Source organism: Monodon monoceros, unplaced genomic scaffold (genome assembly GCF_005190385.1).
Source record: "Monodon monoceros isolate NGI ecotype Baffin Bay Population unplaced genomic scaffold, NGI_Narwhal_1 Super_Scaffold_16, whole genome shotgun sequence".
NCBI lineage: Eukaryota > Metazoa > Chordata > Mammalia > Artiodactyla > Monodontidae > Monodon > Monodon monoceros.
In genome coordinates, this window is record NW_021703772.1 from 6,431,921 (window position 1) to 6,458,928 (window position 27,008).

A 27,008-nucleotide genomic window follows, 5' to 3' on the forward strand; every position below is an offset into this window, starting at 1 on the left:
CAAAACAGAAAAAGCTTCTTTGGTTCATGCTTTTGTAGTTTTTCTAATTAGATAATCATTTAACAGCTTCCTTCTAAGATTTTCTTCTTTAGCCACTGAGTACATTCTATTCAAAGTGGAAAAAACTAATCATGGACATTTAAATGACTTCACGTACTTCCAAGCGCATCTCTTTTGGGCAAAGATAACACCACTTCCAGACAAAGCTGGGACTACAAGTGTTCAATAATATAATCTTTCCAATTCTATACCAATGCCTTCACCATCTATAATACTGAAATAAGTATATTGGTTTCTTCCTAAACTAAGGATTAGATATAATATTTTATCTTAAGAGTTCTAGGTTCATGTATCTCATATCTTATATCAAGTTAACAATTCCTATTTGCTAAACATTTATGAAAAAGCCTTGTAAATAGTTTGATAATCAATACATATTCCTGGGAATCTAGCCATGGGAAATTTTCCCAACTGTGGAAAAAGATTCTGGCACAAAGATGCTCATCCAACTGGCCAACGAGAAACCACCTTCAGTGACCAACATAGTGGAAATCATTAGAGACTGAACAACATGCAATTGTTAATGTAAAGTTTAAGAAGACCGTGAGTATAAAGAAAACATCTTCGATAAAATATTAACTGAAAAAGTGTATATAAAATTGTATACGTGGTATGATAACATTATGTAAAATTTTAAAAGAGAAATAAAACATGCACAGAAAAAAAACAGACTTGGAAAAACATCCTAACTTGTTAGCAGTGATTATCTTTAGGTAGTGAGACTATATTTTCTACTTTTCCATGTAGTCTGTGTTTTCTATAATACCCATGAATTTTCTATACTATCCACGAATTATTTTTAATAGGAAAATGATAAATAGGAGGAGAAAGAGGAACACCCAGTGAAAACAAAATCAGATGCACCTCTGAGGATTTCATTTTTAGGTGCCTTTTCACATGGTTAGGAAGGGGATATTTCCTTCAAGTGGAGCTCCTGGTGAGTGTGAGACAGGAAGATGCTGTTTTATCACCTGCTTTAATGAATAAAAGCATAATGAGAAATGAAAATAGTTTCTCCTGAAGAAAGGAGAGCCCTCTTGCTGCAGCACGTTTTTAGAACCTGACCTGACTGGGGAGACTTTTAACAATACGCCAGCTAATTAGTCACACTATACAAAAAAAAAAAAAGGAAATAATGGAGAATCAATTGGAAATAAACAAAATAACAATACAGGAGGGAAATCATGACCAGGTTGCAGCTCCTAGGAGAGATATTCTCTAATACGCATGGGTCAAAGGAGGAAGAGAGCAGGAAACAGGAAGACACAGTACAGTTTAAACTATCACCAGCAGGCTCTGGCCACTGAGACTCGGAAAGTAATAGGGCAGCCTTCAGCGGAAGCAAGCTGTAAGAGGTGTTCTTCCTTTACATCCATCTTGCGTGTGAAATCAGTAACACATTTTATCCTCAGATTGAGCACACTGGGGTGATTAAAACCATCGCTGTGCACCCAGAGGCCTGAACAATTCTCATTTAGACGAGAACAAAACTACTCAGGAGCATCCCTTGAATCTTTTCCATTTAGATGTCTGATACCACCTGTGAAAACAAAGGAAGAGCCCTGTGTTAAGAATGATTTCCCACTTTCATTCTCAGGATATGACGTGCTTCAAAATACATTGGTAATATACTGGTAATGGGTCCAAATGTACTACCAAAAATTGAGATTGCCTTTTGGTATTGAAGTAATTACAAGACAATTTTTTCTCTTAAAGATGTGAGTTCTGACCAGTTTGCCAGTATGAACGGAATGACTCTGGCTGAATGGTTAAGACTCACCTCAAAGACCCAGAAAGTTTCCAAGTGCTTTATTTGCTGAACGATTTCTGATAAGTAAAGGGTGAGTTGATAAGAAAGTTAAGAACTACAATAATTTATCTAAATGAACTAGAATTTAACTGCAGCAAATACAAGAATCAATGGATTATTATGTAGGGATAGAACAATTTCCAGTGCCCTCAGGCAAGTACTCCTCCACCCCCATCCCACCCCCATTCTCAGGGAAGGTATAAGGGTATGAGAAAACAAATAGCTTTCTCTCACCCTGGTTCTTACTTCCTTTCAAATTTAGTGTGGGAGAAAAGAAAATATGTACACAAACGTCCCATCCCAAGTTACTGGATCAAAGGCTGACTTGAGATGGAAAACCCAGATGGGCAAATTGGCAAAGACCTGTCCCCAGATGTCCACTCCTGCCCTACTTCCACTGGTGCCAGCTCACACCCACTTAAGCTGGCATTCTCTTTCTTTGCCTCCACCCCCAGGAAAGATACACTCACCCTTCTAGAGAAAGAAGTATCAGAGAGACACTACAAGAATAATATTTCAGCAACATGTACCAGTGGGGAGAGGTAAGGGGAGAGGGCAACATAGGGGTAAGGGATTAAAGGTACAAACTATTAGGTAGAAAATAAGCTACAAGGATATATTGTACAACACAGGGAATATAGCCAATATTTTATAATAACTATAAATAGAGTATAACCTTTAAAAATTGCAAATCACCATACTGTACACCTATATTATATAATATCGTACAGCAACTATACTTCAATTTAACAAATCAAAAATATATATATTTTAGAGCATGTAGGTGGTTGCCTATAAAATTACATTTTCAGTGAACCTCTTAAGGATATGCCAAACAGATGACATCAAAAAAAAGAAAATGGGGCTTCCCTGGTGGCACAGTGGTTGAGAGTCTGCCTGCCGATGCAGGGGACACGGGTTCGTGCCCTGGTCCAGGAAGATCCCACATGCCGCGGAGCGGCTGGTCCCGTGAGCCATGGCCGCTGAGCCTGTGCGTCCAGAGCCTGTGCTCCACAACGGGAGAGGCCACAACAGTGAGAGGCCCGCGTACCACAAAAAAAAAAAAAAAAAAAAAAAAGAAAATGGATCTTATATCCGGAAGTAAAAAGTATACCAACAAATTGGACATGCCAAATGCATTGTTTCTAAAGATGCCCACTTGACCATGAAGTAACGTCCTTCTCCCGATTCATCTTCATTCACCAATTAATGGACTCTCCACATAGTAATAACAATTTAAGTTTAAGCAAAGAGCAAGTTGCTAAGAAAGCAGTCTGTCTGCTTATTTTCCTCATAGTCAACACTCTTGGAAAAAGAAGGAGAGATGAGGAGATTAGAGCTTTAAGAGATGGATGCGTACAGCTCATTTTGAATCTTTTCTAATTATTACACCTCTAAGGGTTTTAAAAATCATTTTAAATTGTTTTGTCTCTTCCTAATTGTTTTTTCTATATTTCAGTTCATTAATCAAACAAAATAAATGCTTCAAAACTCGAATTATAATTTAAAGTATACTATTGTGTTCACGAAACAGCGTGATGGAAGAGCTGGAATACATTCTTCCTAAATATACAAGGTTTGTTTTCTTGAGCAGCTTGGGAGACTATACCTGCCTTCACAGAAAATAACTATGCAAATGCAATATGCATCAATCTTGCTCTTACAAAGTCTTCCAGGACAGAGGGCTTGTAACATGACCTATAATTGTCAGAACTCAAGGAAAAGTATTGAGCTACCAGATATACTGAAAGGACCCTATCACAGTCACCCCTATAACACAGTCACCCTGTGAATAGAAATTCTGCAGTGAGAGGATTTCTGCAAAGGCAAAAATCAGCACCTGAGCCTCATCAGGGTCTGAGCACAGTACTCTCAGCACTCAGAAGGCAGTCAGTAAACACAAAGGGAAGGGGCGAAACAAGGGAGGCTTAATTGTTTCCATTCCTTACCATTCACTTTCTCAAAAAATTCTAATCAAATGGATCGCTCACTGCTGTTTTCTCCTAGCTTTACAAGTCCCTAACAACACTTTGTTTCAGCACTTGGACAGGTAATGGGAAAACATAATTAAAGCAAATGGTAAGATCATGGAGCAAAGCCTTGGCCTCAATTTGGTCTGTTAACTGTATTACATTTTTATTGTGCAAATGAGCTATTGCTAAAAACCTTGAAAGCCTTACTAAAACATTTCTGGTAGTAAAATGTGATCAACATCCATTTGACGATAGCAAATACTTAAAACAAACTAACCAAAGAACCCATTCATCTGTACATTCCTTATAGCAGTAAACATAAATGATGTATCAGGAGAATGAGGTACGTGTCTGAGGCGTGGATCTGTAAAGATACCCACGATCTAGAGTTAAGTAAGAAAAAAAATAATACCAAGTCTTAGAATAGTGTGACCTTGATCCAATTAATGCCAAAATAGCTGTAAAGTTTGGAAGTTTGTTTTTTGTTTTGTTTTGTTTTAAAGATCCAAAAGGATACTGTAACCTACTGCCAGCAGTGTTAACCTCAGGCCGGGGAGCAGACAGGGAAAGTAATGTGAGGGCGGCTTCTACCTGTTCTTTTCCATATACCTATACTGTTTGAATTTTTTACACCATGCCTTATTTTCAAATCTGATCATATGTGAAAGTAACTGAGAAAATATCATGATTTTTGAATTAGTCTTAAAATACGTAAATTTTCAGAGCAAAAAAAAAAAAGCCTTTAAAATTACTTACCTTGCTAGAATTAGATTTTTCTCCATTAGAGTCCATGCAATTTTATTTGATTTTATTAGCAATCTCTTTCAGAAGACCCTTGAGATCATTAAGCTTGAAAGGGGAAAAAATAAAACTGGTCTTAAGATCAATTTTCCAATTTTAAATTTTAAATTATGACTCTATGGCTTTTCTATGAAATAGATGTACTATATATAAAATAGCAAGTATGGTTCATGCCTGGAGTATGGCAGACTCCAGGTGATATTTCAGACTCTGTCCATTACTAACTTTCTGAAATCATATCACAAGCAAATAATCATTAGCACCAATTAGGATTAGCTTTACTCAAATAAAAATCACCAGTGATTCCTACATAGAAAGGATAGATTACAACACAGAGAAGTAATATATATAGAAATAAAAATGCTATATGTAACTAATAAAGTTATAAGGTACCAATAAAGTTGTGCTTTGATAAAAGTATAATATAATGAAAATAATATGATACAATACTAATCAAGTTTTTGCCAATAAAGTTTCTCCCCCCCACACACAAAAACAGTATAAGTAGCAAAACAATTTAAGTAAAAAGCATGATAAAATTATTTTCAATACATGCATATTTCACAAGTTTTTACACAAGATGCATGCAGATCACTTTAAATTACAAGCTATATTTTTACACTTAATAAGAGCTGTAGACATAACGCAATCTCTGTACAGTTGGTTTCCAACTTGCTATAGCACTCACTCAAGGAAAACTTTCTGTTTAACTTAGGCTTATTTCCAGTATTAACCTCTTCATTTAACTCTTTCTTTAAAAAGGACAAAAAGAAACCATAAGGGCTAATGGCTGCCTAAAATAAAGAAGGCATAGTAAGATTCCTACTTACAGACTTAAGGTCAATGTGAATAACTTTGTTTTCTGGTGTAAGAATGAGACGGAGAAATTTTTTTTCACTGGAGGGGCTTTGGAGAGATTTCTGTATTGGTTGACAGTAAAAAGGACTTTAGTGTGATGTTTAGTAGGATTTAAGACACCAAGAGCTTGCTCCAGAAACAAGTGGCCAACCCTAAAATTCTCCTTGGATAGAAAGGAGAGACTTTTTGTTGTCCAGAAGAGAAGGGGTAGAGGAAGGGGGAGGGGATAAAAAGGGGAGAGAGGGCAGGGGAGCAGGAGAGAAGCAGGGAGAGAGGCAGTGAAATCCTGTGGGTGGTGGCCCATGTCTCAGTGTTGTGTGGTTTGAGGTTTCCCTGGGATCTGCCCAAATTCAGCTAAAACCTGCAAAAGGCATGGTGTAGGTGGGCTTCTTGCAGGAACCAACAAAGGGGTGGAGCTCCACAGACAGGGAGATGCAGAGGGGGCTAGACCCACAGGCACTCCTCTGAGGACCCCACAGAGCCCTGGCTCACACGTGTGTGTGGACAGCCCCCAACTGGGACTCCAGTCACCTGTGACCCCCTCGGCACCACGCCTACAACCGTCATGCTCAGGTCCACTGTCCCCACCAGAGGGTCGCCCTGCCGCACCCAGACACGCACTGGCTGGGAGGCCTCCCTGGCCCCTGGGAGTCAGTTCAGCTGCCCCAGTTCCTGGATCTCTGGCTGACCTCCAACCCAGGCCCCACTCTGCCCCATCCCGTTGCTGCCATCCTGCCTATGTCCTGCGTGCCCCAGAGCAGGGGCAGTGGCAAGTCTTGCAGAAGCTTGAGCCCAGCCTCAAGTGTACTTTCCATCGGCTCCTTCCAAAGCCACCTTAAGTGAACCCACAAGTAAAACAACTCAACACAACAAAAATAGACTGTTTTCTCTACACACACACTTAGACAAGTCCCTGGCACCTCTATTCCCCAAACCAAACTGTTAAGCCCCTCTTATGTGGCCACTCTGACCACTCAGAGGGATCTTTGAAAGGAATGTTCCCAGGTGTGTCCCCAGAGGCTTGCCCTGCACGGGAATAAAATCCAACCCTAAAGAGGCCAGCAAGTTCCTGCCAAGGACGACCCAGCCTCCCCTTCCTTCCTACTCGGTGTTCCCCTGGTCCACGCCATCTCTCTCCAGCTGCCCAGAACATTCCATGCATCTCTGGACTTAGGGCATTCCCAGCTGCCGACCTTGCTCCCCGGTAATGCAGACACGGGCAGTCTGGACCATATGCCTGATATGGCTAAGAAAAGGGTTACCGCTATTGAATCCTACATAATTCAGCTGGAAAATGCTCCTACACCCAAACCACTTAACAAGGGGTCCATTCATGAAATTTGAGGCCCACGTCTGCTTTGACAGCACTTAGCCCAATGCCTGGCATATGGCAGGTGCTCAATAAGTATTACGAGCTGTGTATCTTAGGTACCGATGCAGCAGACAATATATTTAAATATAAATATATGATGTAGAGAAAGTGAATAATCCTATAAGGCTTTATATATATTCTCTATTACATATTATAGTCATCTAATATACATACTCAGTGTTAGAATACTATCCCCTATGCTTCCTTTCATGCATTCTAACATTTTTTAAATTTTTAAAAATATCCAGCATTTTTCCTTCCCCTCTTCACTGATTATAATCATGATATACATCCTGGCATGATTGTTTATGTCCAGATACTCAACTCTAAGAACACAGGAGTCTTCCCAGCCCCTCAATTAAAAATCAGTACCAGTACATCAGGAGAGCAGCCGTAACAAGATATACTCCTGCGTGATGGCGTGTCTCCAAAGATGGCTGCCACGTTTCTCCCTGTCCACGTGTCACTCCCACATCTAGAGGTGGAACGTGAACAAGGAGAGTCTACTGCTCCCCCACCTGGATCCCAGCCAGCCTGGGGATGCTTTAATCAATAGATGCTGGTGGACGTGCTGTCATGCCAGGTCCAGGTCTCGCCTTTAGAAGCACTGGTGGCTTCTGCTTCTTCACGCTTGGAAGCCAGTCCCTATGGAAAAAGGGGAACTGCCCCGAGACCCCCAAGCCTCATGGATCAGAGATCACGTGGAAGAGAGAGGCCATGAGGAGGACCACTGAGGGGCCAGATCCTGGCCTCACCGCCAGCTGAATCCAGCCCCGTAAACCCAGCTGAGACCACCTGAAGCAGAAGAACTGCCCGGCTGAGCCCTTCCCAAACCCCTGACCCAGAAAAGCAAGAGTGAAATAAAATGGTTGTTTGAAGCCACTAAAATGTGGGGTTGTAGGGGCTTCCCTGGTGGCGCAGTGGTTGAGAGTCCGCCTGCCGATGCAGGGGACACGGGTTCGTGCCCCGGTCCGGGAAGATCCCACATGCCGCGGAGCGGCTGGGCCCGTGAGCCATGGCCGCTGAGCCTGCGCGTCCGGAGCCTGTGCTCCGCAATGGGAGAGGCCACAGCAGTGAGAGGCCCGCATACCGCAAAAAAAATAATAATAATAAAATAAATTTTAAAATGTGGGGTTGTTTGTTGCATAGCAATAGGGAACCAAAGCAAACTGTGATGGAAACATTCGACTGTCAGAACAGAATGTACTGTCACCCTGAGTGGTTGAGTCCTATATATGGAGCAAGCAGCTCCAGGGGAGGGAAGGGGAGGAAGGAAGAGAAGAGGGAAGGCGGGGGCGGGGTGGGGGGTAAGTAGGAAGGTACCAAGCTGCAGTCCACCATCCTGCACGAGGCCAGAGTTCAGGAAGGGAGGCCCATGGCAACACGGCCTCAGATCTTTTAAATGCTGCTGGTAACTAACACGTAAATACATACACGAGAAATTATGAACCGAATAAATGATCATCTTAGAGCTCTGAGAAGAGCACCTTTTGTTCATTTATTCAATGTTCCTTGAGGCCCTACTATAGGCAAGGAATCGGGTGCTGGAGACCCTGCCATCCCTGATGGGGTATCGTCAAGCCGTGGAACCGCACAGCCCTGGGGAGGGTATGTGACTCTGCCACCCAGGACTCCATCCCCAAAATGCCATGGATATCACCTCCTCCTCAGAGCCTAACAGGGAGCCGACATTTATGAATCGATTGTCATTTCTGCTGAGCCAAATCATAATATCCAGCTACCCAGCTCAGGGTGGAGGTGGGCATACTCTCTCTACGTCTAATTCACGTGCATATTCTTGCAGTCGCAATTCAAATGAAGTGGATAACAAATTAGAGTGGCAGCAAAGACTGGCATAGGGTCTCTAGGCTCCCAAGCTGCTTTTCTGAGCCTTTCTGGTACTCCCTGCAAGCATCTTACACCTGACAGAAAAAGAAGGGGTCCTGGGGTAGACAGAGACAGTCATGGAAATGGAACTTCAGGACTATTCCCGTGCGGGCTGGGAGCATCGGAGAGGCAATTCCATTCCAGCACCCCGACTTTGTGCAGTGAATAAAGAAAGTTGAGTATAGAACAGGGTCACATCCATTTTTTTAAACAATTAACGTCATCTATTTTTGTCACTGGCCTCTAGCTGAAAGCTCAAGGATAATGGAGATTTAAAAAAATAATTCCCAAACTATAAACAGAACTATACCTTTGTATCCAGCTGTCTAAAACGATGCCTCATTCTTCAAGGAAGTTAAAAAAAAGAGACAGCGAGAACAGAGAGAGAGAGAGAGAGAAACAAAACGGGTTATTAGGCTCCATTTCGCAGTCTTTTAAAGAATAAAATACAGTTCATTTTCATCTTCAAATAAATCAACGTCACCTGCTTTTACCACTTTTACTTTCTTCCTAATACCCAAGCGAAGCAGAATTCCAATCTCACCCCAGATGGAAGGACAGCAAATAGATGCTACTTTTGTTGATGGGGGGGTGGAAGATGACCTGTAAGGTCCGTCCCTTCCTTTCAAAACTAAGCTCTCCGCGTCTAGGGATGGAGGAGAATGGAGGGCATCTGCTTTGTTACTCAAAGAGAAAAAGCATGCCTCACATCCCCTGCTCCCAATAGCTGTGTTGAACCTAACAAAGGAATTAGTTGTTCTTATGTTTACGCTTCCTTTGTTAGACTGAATTCTGAGGTGTGTTTGGAGCTCTCTGTAAGAGTGACTTCTGACCATTAACCCTGTTACCCCACTTTAAATACGAAGGGCACGCTCTGGGATGCCCTGCATCCCACATTCCTCATGGACCATCTAGGGAGACAGTGTATTAGCTAGTTCTATGGGATGTTTACAACAACTCCATGCGACTCATAAAGGGCGTTCAGAACTTCTCAGGGACAACTGTCTGTAAGAGATCAACCAAAGGGTTTGGCCATCTTCTAATCGCTTATTCCTCACAGGGATACATGTGCAGACCCTGCAAGGTAACTTCTGTTCCCCACAATCCTTGGGTCTTCCTAGAATCCACCTCTGCAGCAGTGGCATAGGGACCCACGCTCTTGTCCCCTGGTCCCACAGCCCTGCCCTTCAATCAGAAGGACAATCAGATGGCAGGTGGGTGGTTTTTGCCCTTCCTGAAAGGCTGACACACCCTTTTGCGTGTGTCACCTTCAGTTGCCTGAGCCATATCCTTTTGGTGCCATTCCTCTCTGCCGCAAATTCTCTTTACAGAGTTTGCTCAAAGAAGCTGCCTGTGTTCTGCCAGCTTCTGTACACAAGGGGAGGCTCGCAAAGCAGGAATAAATGACTGACATACTCCTCTGATGTGTCGTTGGCTTTTGTGTTGATCTTGACAAGGTAATTTTCTTTCATGACACCCTCCCATGCCAGAGTCATGTTGTCTTCATTCTTGAAACCTTGAATAATGAGACAAAGAAAAACATCAAAATTGTTTCATTTGCCCCCTTTCCCTCCTAAATCGATACCTGCTAGGCATTTTGCCATGCTCTGGAACCAAGAGAATTAGATTTGTCCTGCACAGGCTGATATGACTAATGCTACTTACTAGTGAGAGCAGCAGACCCAGAAGAATGGGAGCTTGCGTGAAACAGGAATGCAATCTTCATTGCAACTAGAGATCCATCCACAGCCGGTCTGTGTGTCTTGTGACTCAACAAAATCATTTCCCTAGTGAATTTGGTTCTCACATTTCTTATGTGTTCCTGTTCCTTTTTGATGACATCAAAATACTACTCTGGGGGCTTCCCTGGTGGCGCAGTGGTTGGGAGTCCGCCTGCCGATGCAGGGCACACAGGTTCGTGCCCCGGTCCGGGAAGATCCCACATGCCGCGGAGCGGCTGGGCCCGTGAGCCATGGCCGCTGAGCCTGCGCGTCCGGAGCCTGTGGTCCGCAACGGGAGAGGCCACAACAGTGAGAGGCCCGCGTACCGCAAAAAAAAAAAAAATACTACTCTGATCATTCAGGCGGATAATTACTGATAGATTGTCTATTCTCAACCTAACATGGGGGTAGAAAGTTTGGAGGAAAAGTTGGAGGAAAATCATCCCTGGACCTCATTCCTACCCTCTTGAAATAGGCAGTCTGGGTGTAGACCTCAAGGATAATTCTGATGTTTAGTTTTTTCCTCTCACCTAAGCCAGGTGTGCTGCAAAATTAGCCTGGGGAATGTTCCAGCAAGATTTTTAGTTCAACTTTTTTTTTTTTTTTTTTACAGTGTCTTAACCTTTCAGATGGCAAGCAAACAAAGGAACAAATCAACCTGTCATCTGTGTTTCAGGTACTAGTGCAATGGACAGCAATCCTCCACATGAATTCACGGGGAAAGAAAAGCACATATGTTCATGCAAGTGTCCACTTGGAATAAATGTATCTTGTGTTTACTTTTCAATGTGTTCATCTACATGTTAGAGTTTAGGAACTGTTTTAAGATCTTCCTAGATATAAAAAGAATTAATTGGGAGTCAAAGACATACGAAAGTGTCAGGATTGAAGCAACTCCTATATAGCAAATAAAGATTTATTTTTAAATGGTGGTTATTCACTTTAGAAAATAATTCCTAACGGAATTTCTTTCAAGTGGATTCTTCCTAGCAAAGTCATCTCCAATGTCTTTTCCTCAAACTAAATGTATGTAGAAGCCCGATAGGAGTACTTAATAATCAATGGAAAGGATAGATGCTCCTGAATTCAGGTGGCTAAAGAGCAAGAATGACCAATGACCAAATGTCCAGCCTCTCTCATTATCAAGGAAATGCTGATTGAAACGATGACGTAGCACTGTCACAACCAAACTGGAAAATTAGCGGAGGCTAAAATAATGACTGTACTCTCTGTTGGAGAAGATGTAAACAAACAGGTTTCCCACATAATGGGAAAATCTGTAAATTGTTACAGCCTCAGGGAATGAGGGATGGGAAGGAGGGCAGACATATCAAAAGTACATACACTGTATCTAGAAATTTCTCTTCTAGAAAGAACTCAAAGGAAAATATCACTGATATGCTCAAAAATGAATACATAAAACTGTTTCTCATAGTGTTATATAGTAACAAAAGAGGAGAAACAATCTACGTGTTTAACAAGGGGTTGGTTAAATTGAGTATGGTATACCCATAGGCTGGAATATTCCACAGTTAAAAATTGTTATAAAGATGTATATTTATGGCTATGGGAGCTGTTCTCTGGGAGATTATTAGTCAAATGAACAAATTAGATTTTGAATGTGTATGCACAGAGCCATCAAATTATCATACACCCACACAAGAATAATAGAATGAATACCAATATGTTATCAATATTTATCTCTGGATGGTGGGTTACATCTGCTCTTTGCTCTTTCTTAACTGTGCTTTTCTGTGTTTTTTGAACATTTTATAAATGAGCTTGGATTACTTCTTCAATCATGAAAAACAGCAAATTTTATAAAAATGCAATGACTGGGTAGCATATTTTTTACCATTACTTGAAGATGTCACCAAGAAAGTACCAAAAATGGAAGTTTGGATTCTACCTTTTCTGAAAGTTATTTGAAAAATCTTGCATTTTCCTCTAAAGAAGAGCAATTTTAAGCTTAAACCCCATGATTGTCCTATCACTGGAGGCAAATGCAAAGTAAAGGCAGGAAATGAATTACCATGAGGAGGTTCGACAACCACAGGATGCTGTGGTTCCGGAATTAGGCATCCCTAAGGAGAAACAAATGAGCAGGCGGTGACCAGGTCCCCCCAGAAGTCTAAAGGATCCTGTCCTGTGGTCTCCCATTCTCCCTATTTCTTTATTCTTTCCTGAGACTAAGAACCGTTAGAAGAGAACGTCCATGGCTCACTGTCTGTTTCTCCGATTGCTGTGAGAGCATCACTTTCCCAGGGGCCTATCAGGGACACAGGGGCAGATGAACACAGCCCATTTCTGACCTGTTTGCTTTCTCTAGTTGAAGCTCTTGTCCACTTGCTGGCCAGGTTGGGGGATTTGTTTTCATTTTTATGTTCTTTCTTGTACTTAACCGTTAGATAAGTTTGGGGGGAATGTAATGCATTTCGTTCTGCCTTCTCAACCCATCCTGAATCTGGAGGACTGATTCGTCCTTACCTATAACACCGAGTTTCCTGGTGCCATTGATCCTGGGCTGAACACAATGTAAATTTGGAGAGTGGACCTTCATCCCATACGGCCCCTCTACCTACCCACCCCCAACTGGAATCCCACTAGTGATAGGGAATTCACTACCTCACAGGGTATCATGTCATTTCCAGATAGCACTAATTGTTAGACGTTGCTTTGCCTTTATATTGCGTCAAATCTTCCTCCCCACAACTTTTATCCATCGTTTGTTTTTGTTCTCTGGAACGATTCAGGAAGAAGTATGAAACTTTTTGCCAGAGCCTCTAGTCAGCAATACATTTCCTAAATTTACTTTGCATTTGCCTCCAAATCTGTGGCATGGATTGGTCCCCTGAGCTCTCCCTCAGGTTCTATAGACACTCATCCATGACATGGCTTCAAAACGGACTCAAAGATAGTTCTGAGACACTTCATTACGCACCTCTGATCTCTGGGTGTGGTCTTTGAGTACAAATTCCAGGTCTCAACTTTCAGTTCCCATCCCAGATATAAAGACTTTTCATTCTTTTCGTTACAAATGACTCACTCTGTCCTCCATGGCAAAATGATGAGGGGAAAGACAGCAACTTATCCAAATTGTCAAAACACCTTTCTTCATTAGGAAAGGCATTTACATATGTGTGATAGCTCATGACATTCCCCAAAGTGCCATTTAACGTCTTGAAATAATGCTGTTAAAAGAGTTGACGATGAGGATTCTTTAAACTGTGACACGAGATGGGGGTCGTTGGTACATTTACATTCTGAAAGCCAGACTTTAGGAGATCATGGCTCCAGGGATAACACAGAAGTAAGTTATGACTAATATTTAAGGTCATATTCCTGAGTATCTTTCCTCCATTTTTCTGTGTAGTTAAGGAATCCCACAAAAAATGATGGCTCTTGGCAAGTTCAATTTTTCTTAATTACCACCAATTATCGTGTCTAGGTTAGTAAAGTTCGTATTTTTTACTTTCTGAATCATCAAAATATTGGGGATACACTAAAGGGACAGGAATGATTGGCCCAATACAGAACGTGAATCCCATGATGGTAGTCATTGACCATTTTATCAGGTGCAATAAAGAAAAGACCAGAGGGCAACACATAAACGCACAGCCAGCAGCCCCAGGGAGACACAGCACAGTAAACAGTAGGAACAAGACACAGACAAAGCAGACAAGCTCTAACGCATCCGGACAAAATTCAGTAAACTGGAGACAAGACCAGCCTAATGGCGTTCCTTTCATTGTTTGTACTGGATTCTCCCTTAGATTCTCCCTTCCCCAAATGGCCCCCAACACCCAGTTTTTTGCTATTTAACGGAGACTTTTCTTTTTACCCATAGTGATCCATTCGGGGGACACATCTCAAGATCCTGCCCCACTCTCCAAACCCTAAACTGACTGCTCTTCCCCAAGTCAGGAGAACGAACGTCAGGATCTGAGAAGCATCATTTTACATAGTGAGCTGAGGGTGTCTGCTGCTTAGCCCTGGGAGTTTCTTTGTTCACTTCCATCTTGAGGGAAATAAGTTCAATCAGCAAGAGGGTGTTTCACGATTTATGTGACCATTTCTTGCACTACTGTGTCTTCTGTCTGCATTTTTTCCTTCCCCTGGGACTCAGGATGTACACTGTGACACAGCAGGCAGAGGACGGGAGGCAGGAGACTGTGTGGGGCTAGAATCTGGCTGTGGGACACGGACCAGGGTCTTTCATTAGTCTCCCTGCAACCCTTGGCCCCCTGGACCCCTCCCACCTGTCCTCTGACCTCTGTAACTTTTCTCTCTGACCTCTCCTCACTCTCTGGGCCCCTCCCAGCATCTACGCCTTTGCCTGGCTAATTCCAACTCATCCTCTTAGGTCTCAGTTTCAATATCCCCTTCCTCCAGGAAGTCTCCCCTGACTCACTCTAGTCTGGGGTGTAAATGTCCACAATGTGGCTATCATGGCACCCTGCACATTCTCTAAATTCATGCTTCCTACACTTCTCTATTAAGGCTTTCTCGTTTTCTTTCTTCTCCTGAGATTATGAGCCCTGTTTGAGGGCAAGGTTAGCCGCTAGCACCATTTCCACAGTGCCTGGCCACCGCATGGTGGGCGCCTGATGCATATTTGTTGAATTAATGATCCCCAGGCCCCTTTCACAGAACTGAGAGTAGATGTGTGTAAAGAAATGAACGCCTCCTGTAATACTTTTACAGTTATTTCTCGTTCATGTGCACAGGTAGGGAAGGCCCCTCTTCACGCTTTGCTTGTCTTTCCCATGCACCGTATCCATCCATCCCTGCACTCCCTCCGTTTTTAAACTCAGATCTGCAGAAAATGTGGGGTGGGTTTTACAAAAATCTTCCAAAGACAACGGTGGCAGGAAATGAGGTTGGTAGGCTCTTGCTTTTGGAATTTATAAGAACTCAGTGATTTTCCTTTTTTATCACTCTATTTAGACATTTCATGAGAATGTTTTCATTGGTTCTTGGTGGTTGTCTAGAATCTAAGTGATAAGACTAACTGCATAGTTCATAAACACTGAGGCACCCACTTCTATCCCCGTTGCTGGAGGTCATTTTCTGGAACCAAGCTGGTACTTTTCTACGCCATCCGCATCTATCACAGATCCTGCTCAGAAAGGAAGTGCTCAGGAAAGGTTGTTTCAAGGAAGGAAAACATAGCAGATATTCCAATTGCTCATGAAACTGTATCATTTCAGAAAGTGGCAAAGAAAAAGCAGCAAAGGACTGAGAACGATCAAGAAGCTGCTTCTTAAAGGTCCACGCTCAGCTGTCTACGCTTTTGAGGCTCAGGAAAAGCACAGCAAACAGGGCTGTATACGTACATAGGGTCAGCCTAGGTATCGAGCATGTCCCTATGGTGAATGCAGTTATAGCCATTATAGCTGAGAAATTTTTATTCTAAACTGTTCGAGGCATCAAAGATAATTCTGGACTGAGACATGTTTTCATTTCTAGTGTGTCAGATCTAGGTTTAACATGTCAGGTGAGTTAATGAGAGAGAAGCCCGCATGCACACCGCCCCCAGTGGCAAGGACTCAGCTCAGCTGTGATGCCTGGGTGGGGAGGGCGGTGAGAACCTTGCTTTCTCTCCATAGGCCAGCGTGGGAGCGGGGCAGGGCGGGGGCGGGGGCGGGGGGCGGGGGCTTGTGGGGGGAGGGCACTCTCCGGAGAGCAGCTCATCCAGCTTGTTCAGGGGATGCCTGGTGTGATAAACGGCAAAACAGGGCCACAGATTCTGCCCACCCCGTGTGTAGGCTGCTCTCCCTTGAGGGGGGTGGGCCTGTGACTTGCTGTGACCAATAGAACGTGGCAGAAGTGATGTCATCTGACTTTCTGAGCCCAGGGCCTCAGAGGCTATGCAGCTTCTGCTTTTTGTGGGAGTCTAGGCTCCAACTGTGGGAGCCTGAGCTGGAGGAGACTGAGGCTCCCTGATGACAGCCCAGCCAACCCCACACATGTGAGCACACATGGACACTGGGACCCGCCAGCCCATAGCCTACCTGCCAACAGCCAGACGCCACAAGGGGCAGAGACCAGCCCAGGACTGACCCATGGAGTCAGGGGCAGATAAACAGTGGTAGTTTTAGGGAACCAGATTCCAAAGGGTTGTTTCACAATAAGACACAACAGATCTGCTTAGAGACTCAGATCTACTTGTTTTTCTCAAGAATGGGACTGGGTATGGAAATCCCGCAGGTACCAGGGCTGGGTCCAACCTGCGTCATTAACTCTGCCTCCCTAGTCAGCACACGGGGACACTGATGGGTGACCAGCAGCCCCTGAACTGACAGGGTTCCTGAGATGCAGGACTTGTAGTTTTACAATAGGGATGGTCCCCGGCAAACTGAGACAAGTCGGTCACCCTAAGTGGACATACAGAATGCAGGACGCTCAGCGCTAAGACAGGGACGTTCTGGGCAAACCGGGACAAGTCAGCCACCCTAGGCCCTCGGCACTTTTGCCATTGTGGGCCCCTTCCTGGATCAAGAAAATATGAAAAAGATATATGACTGGGTTGGTATAAGGACAAGTATATACCAATAGGTTTTCTGTCACCTAGAAGTTCTTTCTTTTTCTTCTGATTTTTAAAAGAAATGAAAAGGACTGTGTGGACCCCAAAGTGCCTGGGCCCCGTCGCTGTGCAGACGTCAGTCCTATGGCTGCACGCCTATCCACCCACAGGGAGATGGAGTCCCCAGCTTAAGTCTGAGGCTAGAAGACGAAGTGTACAAGCCAGTGGTGCCCTTTCCATCTTTTCCTTGGCATCCAGACATCCAGATGAATGAAAATAGGCCTCTCCCTCCCTTGTGCTGAATTTGGTTGAAACAAGTTTGTGGGTGAGGGAGATCTGTGCGGCTCAGTGGCTCCAGGAAGGGGCGTTAAGTACACCTCGGGTCGTGGGGAAGAGAGCCAGATGTGTGCTCCCTGCAGCCAAAACGATGGGGACCCAGGTGTGACTGAGGATCAGGGGTCAGAGATTCTGGCTTCCACGGCAGGGGCAAGGAGAGGGGCTAGGTGGGGATCCGTCTGCCCGGAGTTTGTCGGGGCTGAGGAGCTGGGTGACCACGTGAGAGGGAGAACAAACTCCACAGTCCCCAGCAGGGAGAGTCTGTGCAGAGTGCACCCCTGGAAACCAGAGGCTCCTGTGGGGCAGCGGCCCCCAGAGAGAGCATCGCCAAGTCCCGGGAGCTGTGGTTGGTGCGAGGGGGCAGGCAGGGCATGGCTGAAGGACCCGCCAAGCGCCCACACAGCAGAGGGTCAGTTTTAAGCACGCACCAGGCCAGGAAGCACAGAGCCAGCCCAGGGCAGCACCACCGTTGCTAAACAGCATTTCTGCTCTTTCCCCTCCCTTCTCCCTGTGCTCCAACCCGGAGAAGGTCAGGAACAGCAGCTGGTGAGTGAGTGGGAGGGAAGCGAATAAGAAAGAGAGAAAAGCCAGCAGCCCATCCTTGCCGACAACTCCACCGGCTGGGAGCGGCCTCAGGGTAAGAGGAGTCTCCCCTCTGAATGACGATGAACGGGCTGCTTAATCTGCTGGACTGCAAGTCCTAATTTCTAAATTGAGACTCTTTTACCAAGTAAGGTCATCATAAGCTTTTCTAGTTCTCTAAGAACAAGCAGGAAAGTCATGACCCCTGCTGGAATCAAAGCTAAGATCTCGCCCTGTCACAGCTCACCCTTCCCCCTCCCCATATCCTCAAGTCCCTTCTCCAGTAGGTCTGTGTCTTTATTCCTGTCTTACCCCTAGGTTCTTCATGACATTTTTTTTTCTTAAATTCCATATATATGTGTTAGCATACGGTATTTGTCTTTCTCTTTCTGACTTACTTCACGCTGTGACAGGGTGAGAGAGAGTCATGGACATATACACACTAACAAACATAAGGTAGATAGCTGGTTGGAAGCAGCCGCATGGCACAGGGATAGCGGCTTGGTGCTTTGTGACCGCCTGGAGGGGTGGGATAGGGAGGGTGGGAGGGAGGGAGACGCAAGAGGGAAGAGATACGGGAACATATGTATATGTATAACTGATTCACTTTGTTATAAAGCAGAAACTAACACACCATTGTAAAGCAATTATACCCCGATAAAGATGTTAAAAAAAGAAAAAAAAAAGCTAAGATCTCCCAGAGAATAAATGTCACACAAGCAACAGAGAGCTTTTGACGCACCCCATGAATCCTGCTGGCTCAACATCCTATTTACATCATTATTATGTACATCCACAAGTGAGCCCCCTGGAATAAGGCTGTCCTGGCAGATCTAGAATAGAAGGCTTTCTTAATCTACTCTTTCAATGCATATATATGTATCACTGAATCACTTTACTGTCTAGCAGTAATTAACACAACACTGTAAATCAACCATACTTCAGTAAAAAAAAAAATAAAACAGCTATGATAACACTACCATTAAAAAAAGAAAAGAAAAAAACAGGAAAAAAAAACCTGTGGGCACGGACAACTGCTCCAAGTATTGTAAAGTCTACTAAAATATTAATATTGTGCTCTGTAAATTCAAAGAACAAACTACTCTTTCTCTCGAGTAAGTCACTGGGGGGCTCGAAGCCTGAACTTTACAGACAGACACCTGTGAGTGCTGAAATAACTGTGACTAACCCTTCCTGTTGAGATGTGGACCAGACACGCTTCCCCAGAATGAATCCCTGCCTTTAAGCCCCAGCACAACAGATGAGCCACTCACAGCAGGCGGAAGACTCTGCGCTCCTCTCTTTGCAGCAGCAATGGAAGCATTTCTTGACCACCATGTAGAAGTAGGCGAAGACCACGAACGGGAAGGGAACGTTGAGACGGGTGCAGTATTCCTGCACCAGGAAGTACCTCTGGAACTTCCAGACCTGGTCGTTGTTCTCCTGGACGGTGCCCACGGTGTAGCTGGTGGGGGGGTGGGGGGGGGGAGAGAAGGTCAAGCCTCAGCTTTCCATAGGCCTGGCCATTTCATTGCCAAATATGGTGATATTGGTACCAAGCTCTCACTGCCATAGGAGAGAAGAATCTATGGTGGTATCGGGGCCTGAGCAACTCAGGCACCCTTCCGTTCATGCTGGGCCAAAACTGGGTCTGGCTTTTGTTATTTTGGTTTTTTTTTTAATCACAAAAGACTGTTCAATGAACTTTAAAATGATTCCTGCCTGCGAGGGGGCAGGCAGGGCATGGCTGAAGGACCCGCCAAGCGCCCACACGGTAGAGGCGTGTTTCAAGACCTTTCAAGGGTTCCCTTTTTCCGTTAGTCTGGTATTGTGTTCGATACCCAGAGGCCCAACGTGGCGACTCTCGGAGGAGTAAGTTGCCAACGTCACTGTGGGAGCTTAATTATAAACAACCTGGGAGAGCAGTTCATTAATATTTATCAGGGACCTTAAAAATATTTATCCATTTGACCCATTGATTTTCCTTCTTGGAAATCTAACCTAAGAATAAGGAGATGCTGAGAAAAGAAAATACAGAAATGGATATCACACATGGGTGTCTGCCACAGCACTGAGTAACAGCCGCTCACACTTTCCACCCAGCAGCACTGAACAACCAAAATGTTCAACACTAAGAAAATATATCACAAGTTATGGCCAATCAATGTGATTATACTATGCAGCTGCCGTTAAAAAATATGTTTATGACTAACTTTTATATTTTGGGCAAATGCTTACATGTGAGTGAAAATAATGAGGCTCAAACCTGTACTCACAACACAATCTCACTATGTAAACCACAATTCACAGGGAGAAATAGATCCCGTAACAAAGAATTAGGAAAACGTCTATTTATCCGGAAAATGTCTGACTATACCACTAACTTATCTGTTACAAATTAAACCAAGATTGTTAAGTAGCTAACACTTGTCACATACCAGACACTATTCTAAGCAGTCTACTTGTATTAGCTGATTTAGTCTGCAAACAGCTCCCTGTAGAACGTTAAGTGCTGTTTTCATCTGTGATTAACAGATCAAGAAACTGAGGCACAACAGGGGTAGGTAAATTGTCTGAGTCCCCCGACTGGCAGGTGATGAAGCCAAAATGTGGACCCCGAAATCCAGCCCAGGGCCCATTTGCTCTGTCAGTACGTGATGCCACCTCACGACGTGGAGCGTGAATGTTTTGAGCCGTGCTCCATTTCAAAAGGATCGGGTTGGACTACTTAGTAAAAGATAACTGTGAAGCATTTTACCATTTGTTGAAGTTCAATCATCTGAGATACTTTTATCGTTAACACCAAATCACTCCTTCGAAAGCCAAAGAAGCAGCAACAAACCCCTTAAAAATTGCCCAACAGCAAATCCTGACTGCAGATAGATTAAATTCTCCAAATTCTGGGTGAAAACATCAGAGGCCAAACCTTGCAGGCAGAGAAATGGGACACATTCGTTGTGCGACCTCACTCTTACCCCTCAGTGCACGACAACGTAAGACGTAAATATCTTTAGCCAAGTGGGGATCATACACATGAGCAAAACACTAGCCTACACAGATCACGGTTGTGGCTTTGCTTATAAGCTTGGTTCTGCTTATCTTGGCGTTTACTGAGGAATCAGACCCCTCTGAGCTCTACACCAGGTCCTGGGGGTGGGGCAGGGCAGGCTTTCCCAGAAAGTGCCTCTTCAACTGGGTGTGGTCTTTAAAGCAAAGGGAATTCATGTTTGTTGAGTATCTACTATACGTAAACTCCTTTACTAGGCATGTAAAACTGTTTCTTGACTGATTCAAGTGTCAACTCTACGTGGTAGATTTTCTGGCTGAAAAGCAGACAGGACTGTGATGCATGAGACTGCAGCAAACTGAAGCTGGCAGTGAGCCTGCTGTTTCTTCCAAATGTAGGTCAGGTTGCTCCAAGACGAATACCAAGCGTCATTATCTGTCCTCGCCAGTCCCTGCTGATTCTGTGTCTGCAAAGGACACTGCAGGCTTCTGTCACTGCAATAAGAGAGGACGGCAGGCACGCCCAGGTTAATGAAGTCCAGGCAAAGAACGTGCCAGGAATCACGTTTTACTACATACTTTGGTCCAGAACAAGTATCACCATTCAAATGAGCCCCTAGGAGCATCTTAAAATCTTACGTATTTAGCCAAAAATGGATCCTACTGACTGCCCCCTAAAACTCAACAGACACCCAAATTGCATCCATTTTAATGCATCAAATGTTGTTTGCTGAGGTTTTATCCAGAAGGAATTAATAGCTCCTGTTGCAGGGAGGAAGACTCAGATGCTTAGAGCTGGGGAAGGTGTCTTCTCCCTCCCTTCCTTGGGAGCTTCGAGTGGAACTGTGGCCAAGAAGGGTCCTAGTGGGAAGAGATTCGCATTTTAGCTTAACTGGTTACTCAGAGGTAGTGAAAAACATCTGAAGTCTTCCAGGTCATCTAGAAAAGGAATTGGTAAACTGTGACCCAGGGGCCAAATCTAACACCCAACCTGTTCTGTAGGGCCCACGAGCAAAGAGGCAGGGATGGGTGCGGGGTCGCCGAGCACTGCTTCTTTCTGCACATCTGGCCAAAGCCAAGACCCTGGCTGGCCCCTGCAGAAAAAGCCACCAAGCCCTGGTCTGGAATGCACTTAGGCCAGTGCCCACAACAGGGGTTGGTGTTCGTATCATTCTAGGGCCTCTCACTGTTGTGGTCTCTCCCATTGCAGAGCACAGGCTCCGGACGTGCAGGCTCAGCGGCCATGGCTCACGGGCCCAGCCGCTCCGTGGCATGTGGGATCCTCCCGGACCGGGGCATGAACCCACGTCCCCTGCATCGGCAGGCGGACTCTCAATCATTGCTCCACCAGGGAAGCCCTGTATCATTCTTCCTTTTGAAGAACTCCGCCTCCCCTCACTGCCCCATGTGCTCCTCTGGACAACCCAGCAGGCTCCAAGGAGGCTCCTGCTGGAACCTCTGCTTCCTCTGCATCTCAGGGTCCACGTGCATCCAGTGAGCAGCGCTCCTTTCCTGGGCAAACGGTAAAAGCCCTTATCCGCATCCCAGGGGGGGTGTGGGTGAACTGATTGATTACTGGACGTTAATACCCAAAAGCCACTTTGCTCAAATAACACATTTCCGGGGCTGGCCATGCTGAGGTTTCTTTACTTATGTCCACCTGCCCCACAGAGCAGCAGGAATGAGCAAAATGTGACCTGGAGGCGAAATCCAACCCCAAACCTTCCAAATTGTTCTTTTTCTCTAGAGTCAGGTCCAGACTCGGCCAACAAGACATGAGGGTTCCCCAGGGAAGGCTTCCAACTGCTCTCAAATAATTTTAATGCTTTTGAGACATGGTTTTCCATTTCTATAGCAGACAGGCTGAGCTCTGGGGCCACTACATCCCCACCCCGCTCAGTAAACCCAAATGTCCAGGGCAGCACACGGGCCAACTCTCGTGTTCAGGCTCTCGCCCACCCAGCTCTGATGGCTCTCACTGTCCCTGCCAACCACTGGCCATCTAGTGTCTTCCCTGAGAGGAATTCTGCAAGGTCCCCTTTGACTTGACATCTCCCGTGATATCTAGTGCTCTCAGCTGCCCAGCTGGTGGGAGCTCTGTCCTCTAAGGGCAGCTGAGCACCTCAGATAAGCACGAGAGGAAGAGGAAGCAGGAGAGACAAACTCTCAGACACCCACTGACGGTGAAAATGTTACCAAGAGATAAATGTTTAGGATTCACATAGCCTTGTACGTGGATGAAATTCGGCAGTACGTTAAAAGAGCAATGTGCCTGACCAAAGAACAAATGGATGACTCAATATTAAGGTTATTTATATAATTCATCATTTTCATAATACATCACAGATCAAAAAGACAAATTCCATTTAAACTGTTTCTAGAAAGTCTCCTGGCAACATGCAGCATCCATTTCTGATTAGAAGAAATAAAGAAGAAGAAAAAGGAAGGAGCTTAATAAATAAGAAACAGGAGGAAACGTCCATGATATGATAAAAGGAAAAGAGAGGGGGAAATAAAAAAAAGAATTCAGTAAGGAGACTTGTTCCAAAATAAGTAAGCAATACTTCATAGCCTTCCTGCATATCAAAAAGTAGTTATTGAAAAAACATAATAGAAAAAATATCTCACTCACAACCACAAATAGCTAGAAAAGAAAATGTAACAAAAAATCTGCCATATCCATGTGAATACAGCCATAAAAGTTTACTGGGAAACTATACGCATTTGAATAAATGGAGAATCACGCCATTTTTTCTGGCATGTTTTAAAGACGTCAGCTTCCCCTAAATGGCTGTACAAAGTTAACATCATCACAATAAAATTCACTAAAGAAATTTTTTGGAAGAGGGAAGAAGAAAGGATTGCGGAAGATGAGCCTTAGGCCCTCCACATGATTAAAAATATAAGAAAAGCCAGGGAAGTTCTGAGTAAGAATAATGAAGGGCACTCACACAACAGATGTTAAAATGATTTTGAAAAATCAGTAATTAAAGCCATTTGGTAGTAAAAACCAAAATAGAAAGACCGATTAACAGAACAGAATGAAAAGTCTGCAAAAAATTCACAAAGGAAAAGTAGATGCTAAAACAACGGCAGAATTTTAGAAGAAACTGAAATACGAGAAACTTGCCAGCTAGACTGCAAGCAGGGAAACCCCTCTTCCAAGCTTTCCACAGATTTCATACATTTTTCCATCTGCCATTCCTTCCCAGACACTGCAGCAGTATCCAGTGAACCTTGATGACCCTGACTTTTTGCACCCACTCAGTGCCCCAGCGGGCGCGTTAAAACGTTCCGCACATCCTGGCTCCCCTCGTGCTCTGCAGCACCAAAAAAACATCGACGCTAACAGTAAGAGACAGCCAGCGATTCCACCGCACTGGTTTTGAAATTCTAACTGTTGAGCATGTTTCTGTCAAAGTAACACAACTAAGATTGTGCCGCTGCCTGTGTAAAGACCCATGAAATCTCCCTTCACCTGCAGGGAAAAGTCCAAATTCTTTAACACGGCGTAAGGGACACTCCATAACCCAGCCCCTGCCGACCTTCCCCCATCCGCAGTCTCTAGTTCTCCCCAGAACAGCTTTATCTCCTCTGCTTCTCTCCCTCTCCAAACAATGCTCACAGGGTCCTCTGAGCAAATGTCTCCTCCATTCGCTGCTGCCCACCCCCAAGATCTGTCACAATTAATAACCCCGACTCTGCACCAGAGTCCTTTGTGAATAGGTTTCTCGTGCCGCTCGTATCGTACTGTATCTTTTCACATCATCTTATATTACTGTCTATGTGCCCATCTCCCGCTCAGATAGCAGAGACTTTAACCTCTCTCTGCCTCCAGCTCCTCATTTATGAATGATTATAAAGCCACACCTACACAAAAACGATGACTAATTAAATGAGGCTGCACATGTAAAGCACTTGGATGTGCCTAGCACAGAAAAGTATCAGTATTAGCTATTGTTATTGTTACAATTATCTGCTCTCTTTTTCTTCTTTTCATCCCATTTCAGTAGCCTGCCTGGGACTGGTGAAGTCACCGGAACGTTTAATCGGTACCAGGAGATATTTTCTTTTGTCTCCTTTTCTACATATTCATAATGAACATATATTATTCCTAAGATTAAAAAAATATTTTATTCTTAGAAATTATCTTAGACGGGGCATGTCTGATGAGTCCTTTCCAGCAGAAATGCCGTGGGTGAATTTATCTTCAGGACACGGTGCCTGAAAGCATTAACAGCTCCGTGCTAAGACGACCCCGAGTCGTCTACTGACCTCAAGATCACTTCGTGCCTCTGATAAGCCACATAGGGCCTGTGATCGATAATTTTAATGTGGAATCATCAAAGATGTTTACACACATTTATTTTCCCTGCTGAATACCGTCTAGAGAGCATTCCAGTATTACTTTAAAATTCCCAAGTGTACATTTATGTCACAGTTCAAAAGGCTGCCACTGTGCATGGTTAAGCTCTTACATGAATATTCTGATGCGGTGCCAGACGGGGGTCACAGCCCGGAGCTGTCGGCTTGGAGTGAACCCGGAATATCCATCACAACCATCAGAAACAGTGTCCTGACGAGTTAGCTCAAGGATGGCAAGGGGGCTACTCTAGCTGCTCAGACCGGTATTAACAGAGAAAAGGCCTCTGCCTCGGCCCAAGATGAATCTAAGGATCCCCCAAGGGAAGGGAAGTTCCCCAGTGGTCATGCTTACACACTGAATGAGGCAACAGTGGGGTGTGGCCCAATGGCTCGGGCCTCGCAGGGAAGAGACTCAAGTTCAAGGCTCGAATGCACACAGGCAAGACAGACGGCAGTGCGGCCAGGGCCACAGATGCTGAGCTGCCCGACTTTCACCTCCTCAACCTGAAAATCACAGGCCGGACTCCTGTCCCTCTCAGCTCCAAATTCTATCATTTTATGATTGTCATGGGGATAATGAATTACAAACTGACATGGTCCTCAAGAATGGCTTTGGTGAACAGCTCACAGCACACAGACTCGGGAGAGCTCTAAGCACTCTGCTTCCTGAGATCTACTGAATTCGTGTAGCTCAAAGGCCATCGCATTGGGAGCTGTCGCCCCTTCTGCTTAATTTTTGTAGATATTATATTAGTGGTCAGTTTTTACAGGGACTACCCAATGTTCAATGTACAGGTTGACAGGATAGGTTATCACTATAAAATAGGACCCCAAATCATCTCATTCCCTCCCCACTCTTGCTTCGAGTTTGGGAATCGGTCCTCCCTTCTCTGCCCTCACGTGGATACATAACCACCCGTCTCTGCCACTTCTCTCTGCAAGCTCAGACTTGGGGACCTCTGGCAGCCTCTGACATGGTCCAGCTTCCCGTAAGCAGTATAGGCGTCTGGATTCCTGAGTCCTTCCCAGGCCCCCCTTTAGGGGCAGTGATGGAGTTGGGGGCGGGGTGGGGTGCATATTCCCTCTTTAAGGCTGAGTGGGACAAAGGGCCACATGATCTCCATGGCCCAGGCACCTGGCACAGAACCGATGTTATACATCTATGTGATGAACCCCTCACTGGTCTGACATTCACCATTGACACTACTTGGTGAATAACAGACCAGGAAGCTATTTCCCTAACTAAAACTGAATAATGAACTAAAAGCAGAAAGAATCCTGTTCTTTTCATTCATGGAAAGGGCCAGGTGCTGAGACAGACACAGTCTCCACTCTCCAGAGCTTACGGTCTGGAAGAAGAGGAAGCTACCACTGTGAAGGGGGCCCACAGGTTCTCTATGCGCAGTGGGGAGGGCACGAGGACCACTCAGGCGAAGGATGCTGCTGGACTCCTTAGAGGGCGAGAGGAACAGGGAGGAGACGGTCAAGATAGAACGGGTAATGCCGACAGAGGGGTGACATTTGCAGAAGTGTCAGGCACGACAGATCACCCTGTTTAGGGATGGACAGGTGGGATGCCTGTCAGGGACAGGTAGCAGGGGTGAAGGCTGAAGGTGTTTTCAAAGCCCAGGTCGATGGCCTTGGAGGAAGCTGAGGAGGCTGAAATTTACCTTGAACACTATGGGGAAATACTGAAATCCTTCCAGAATTT

General features: G+C 44.7%; 1 protein-coding gene across 1 annotated transcript in view; it reads right to left on the reverse strand.

Annotated features, from left to right (window-relative positions):
- Positions 1-1,566: 1,566 nt before the first annotated feature.
- The window catches only part of TRPM8 (transient receptor potential cation channel subfamily M member 8), a 103,582-nt gene continuing 78,140 nt past the window's right edge, over positions 1,567-27,008 (reverse strand). The window contains exons 22-26 of the mRNA XM_029225301.1: positions 19,201-19,391; positions 10,178-10,277; positions 9,072-9,105; positions 4,600-4,692; positions 1,567-1,600 (exon numbers count right to left, since the gene is read on the reverse strand). Coding sequence (XP_029081134.1) covers positions 4,642-4,692; positions 9,072-9,105; positions 10,178-10,277; positions 19,201-19,391 — 376 coding nt within the window. The 3' untranslated portion in view covers positions 1,567-1,600; positions 4,600-4,641. The remainder of the gene's footprint in view (positions 1,601-4,599; positions 4,693-9,071; positions 9,106-10,177; positions 10,278-19,200; positions 19,392-27,008) is intronic.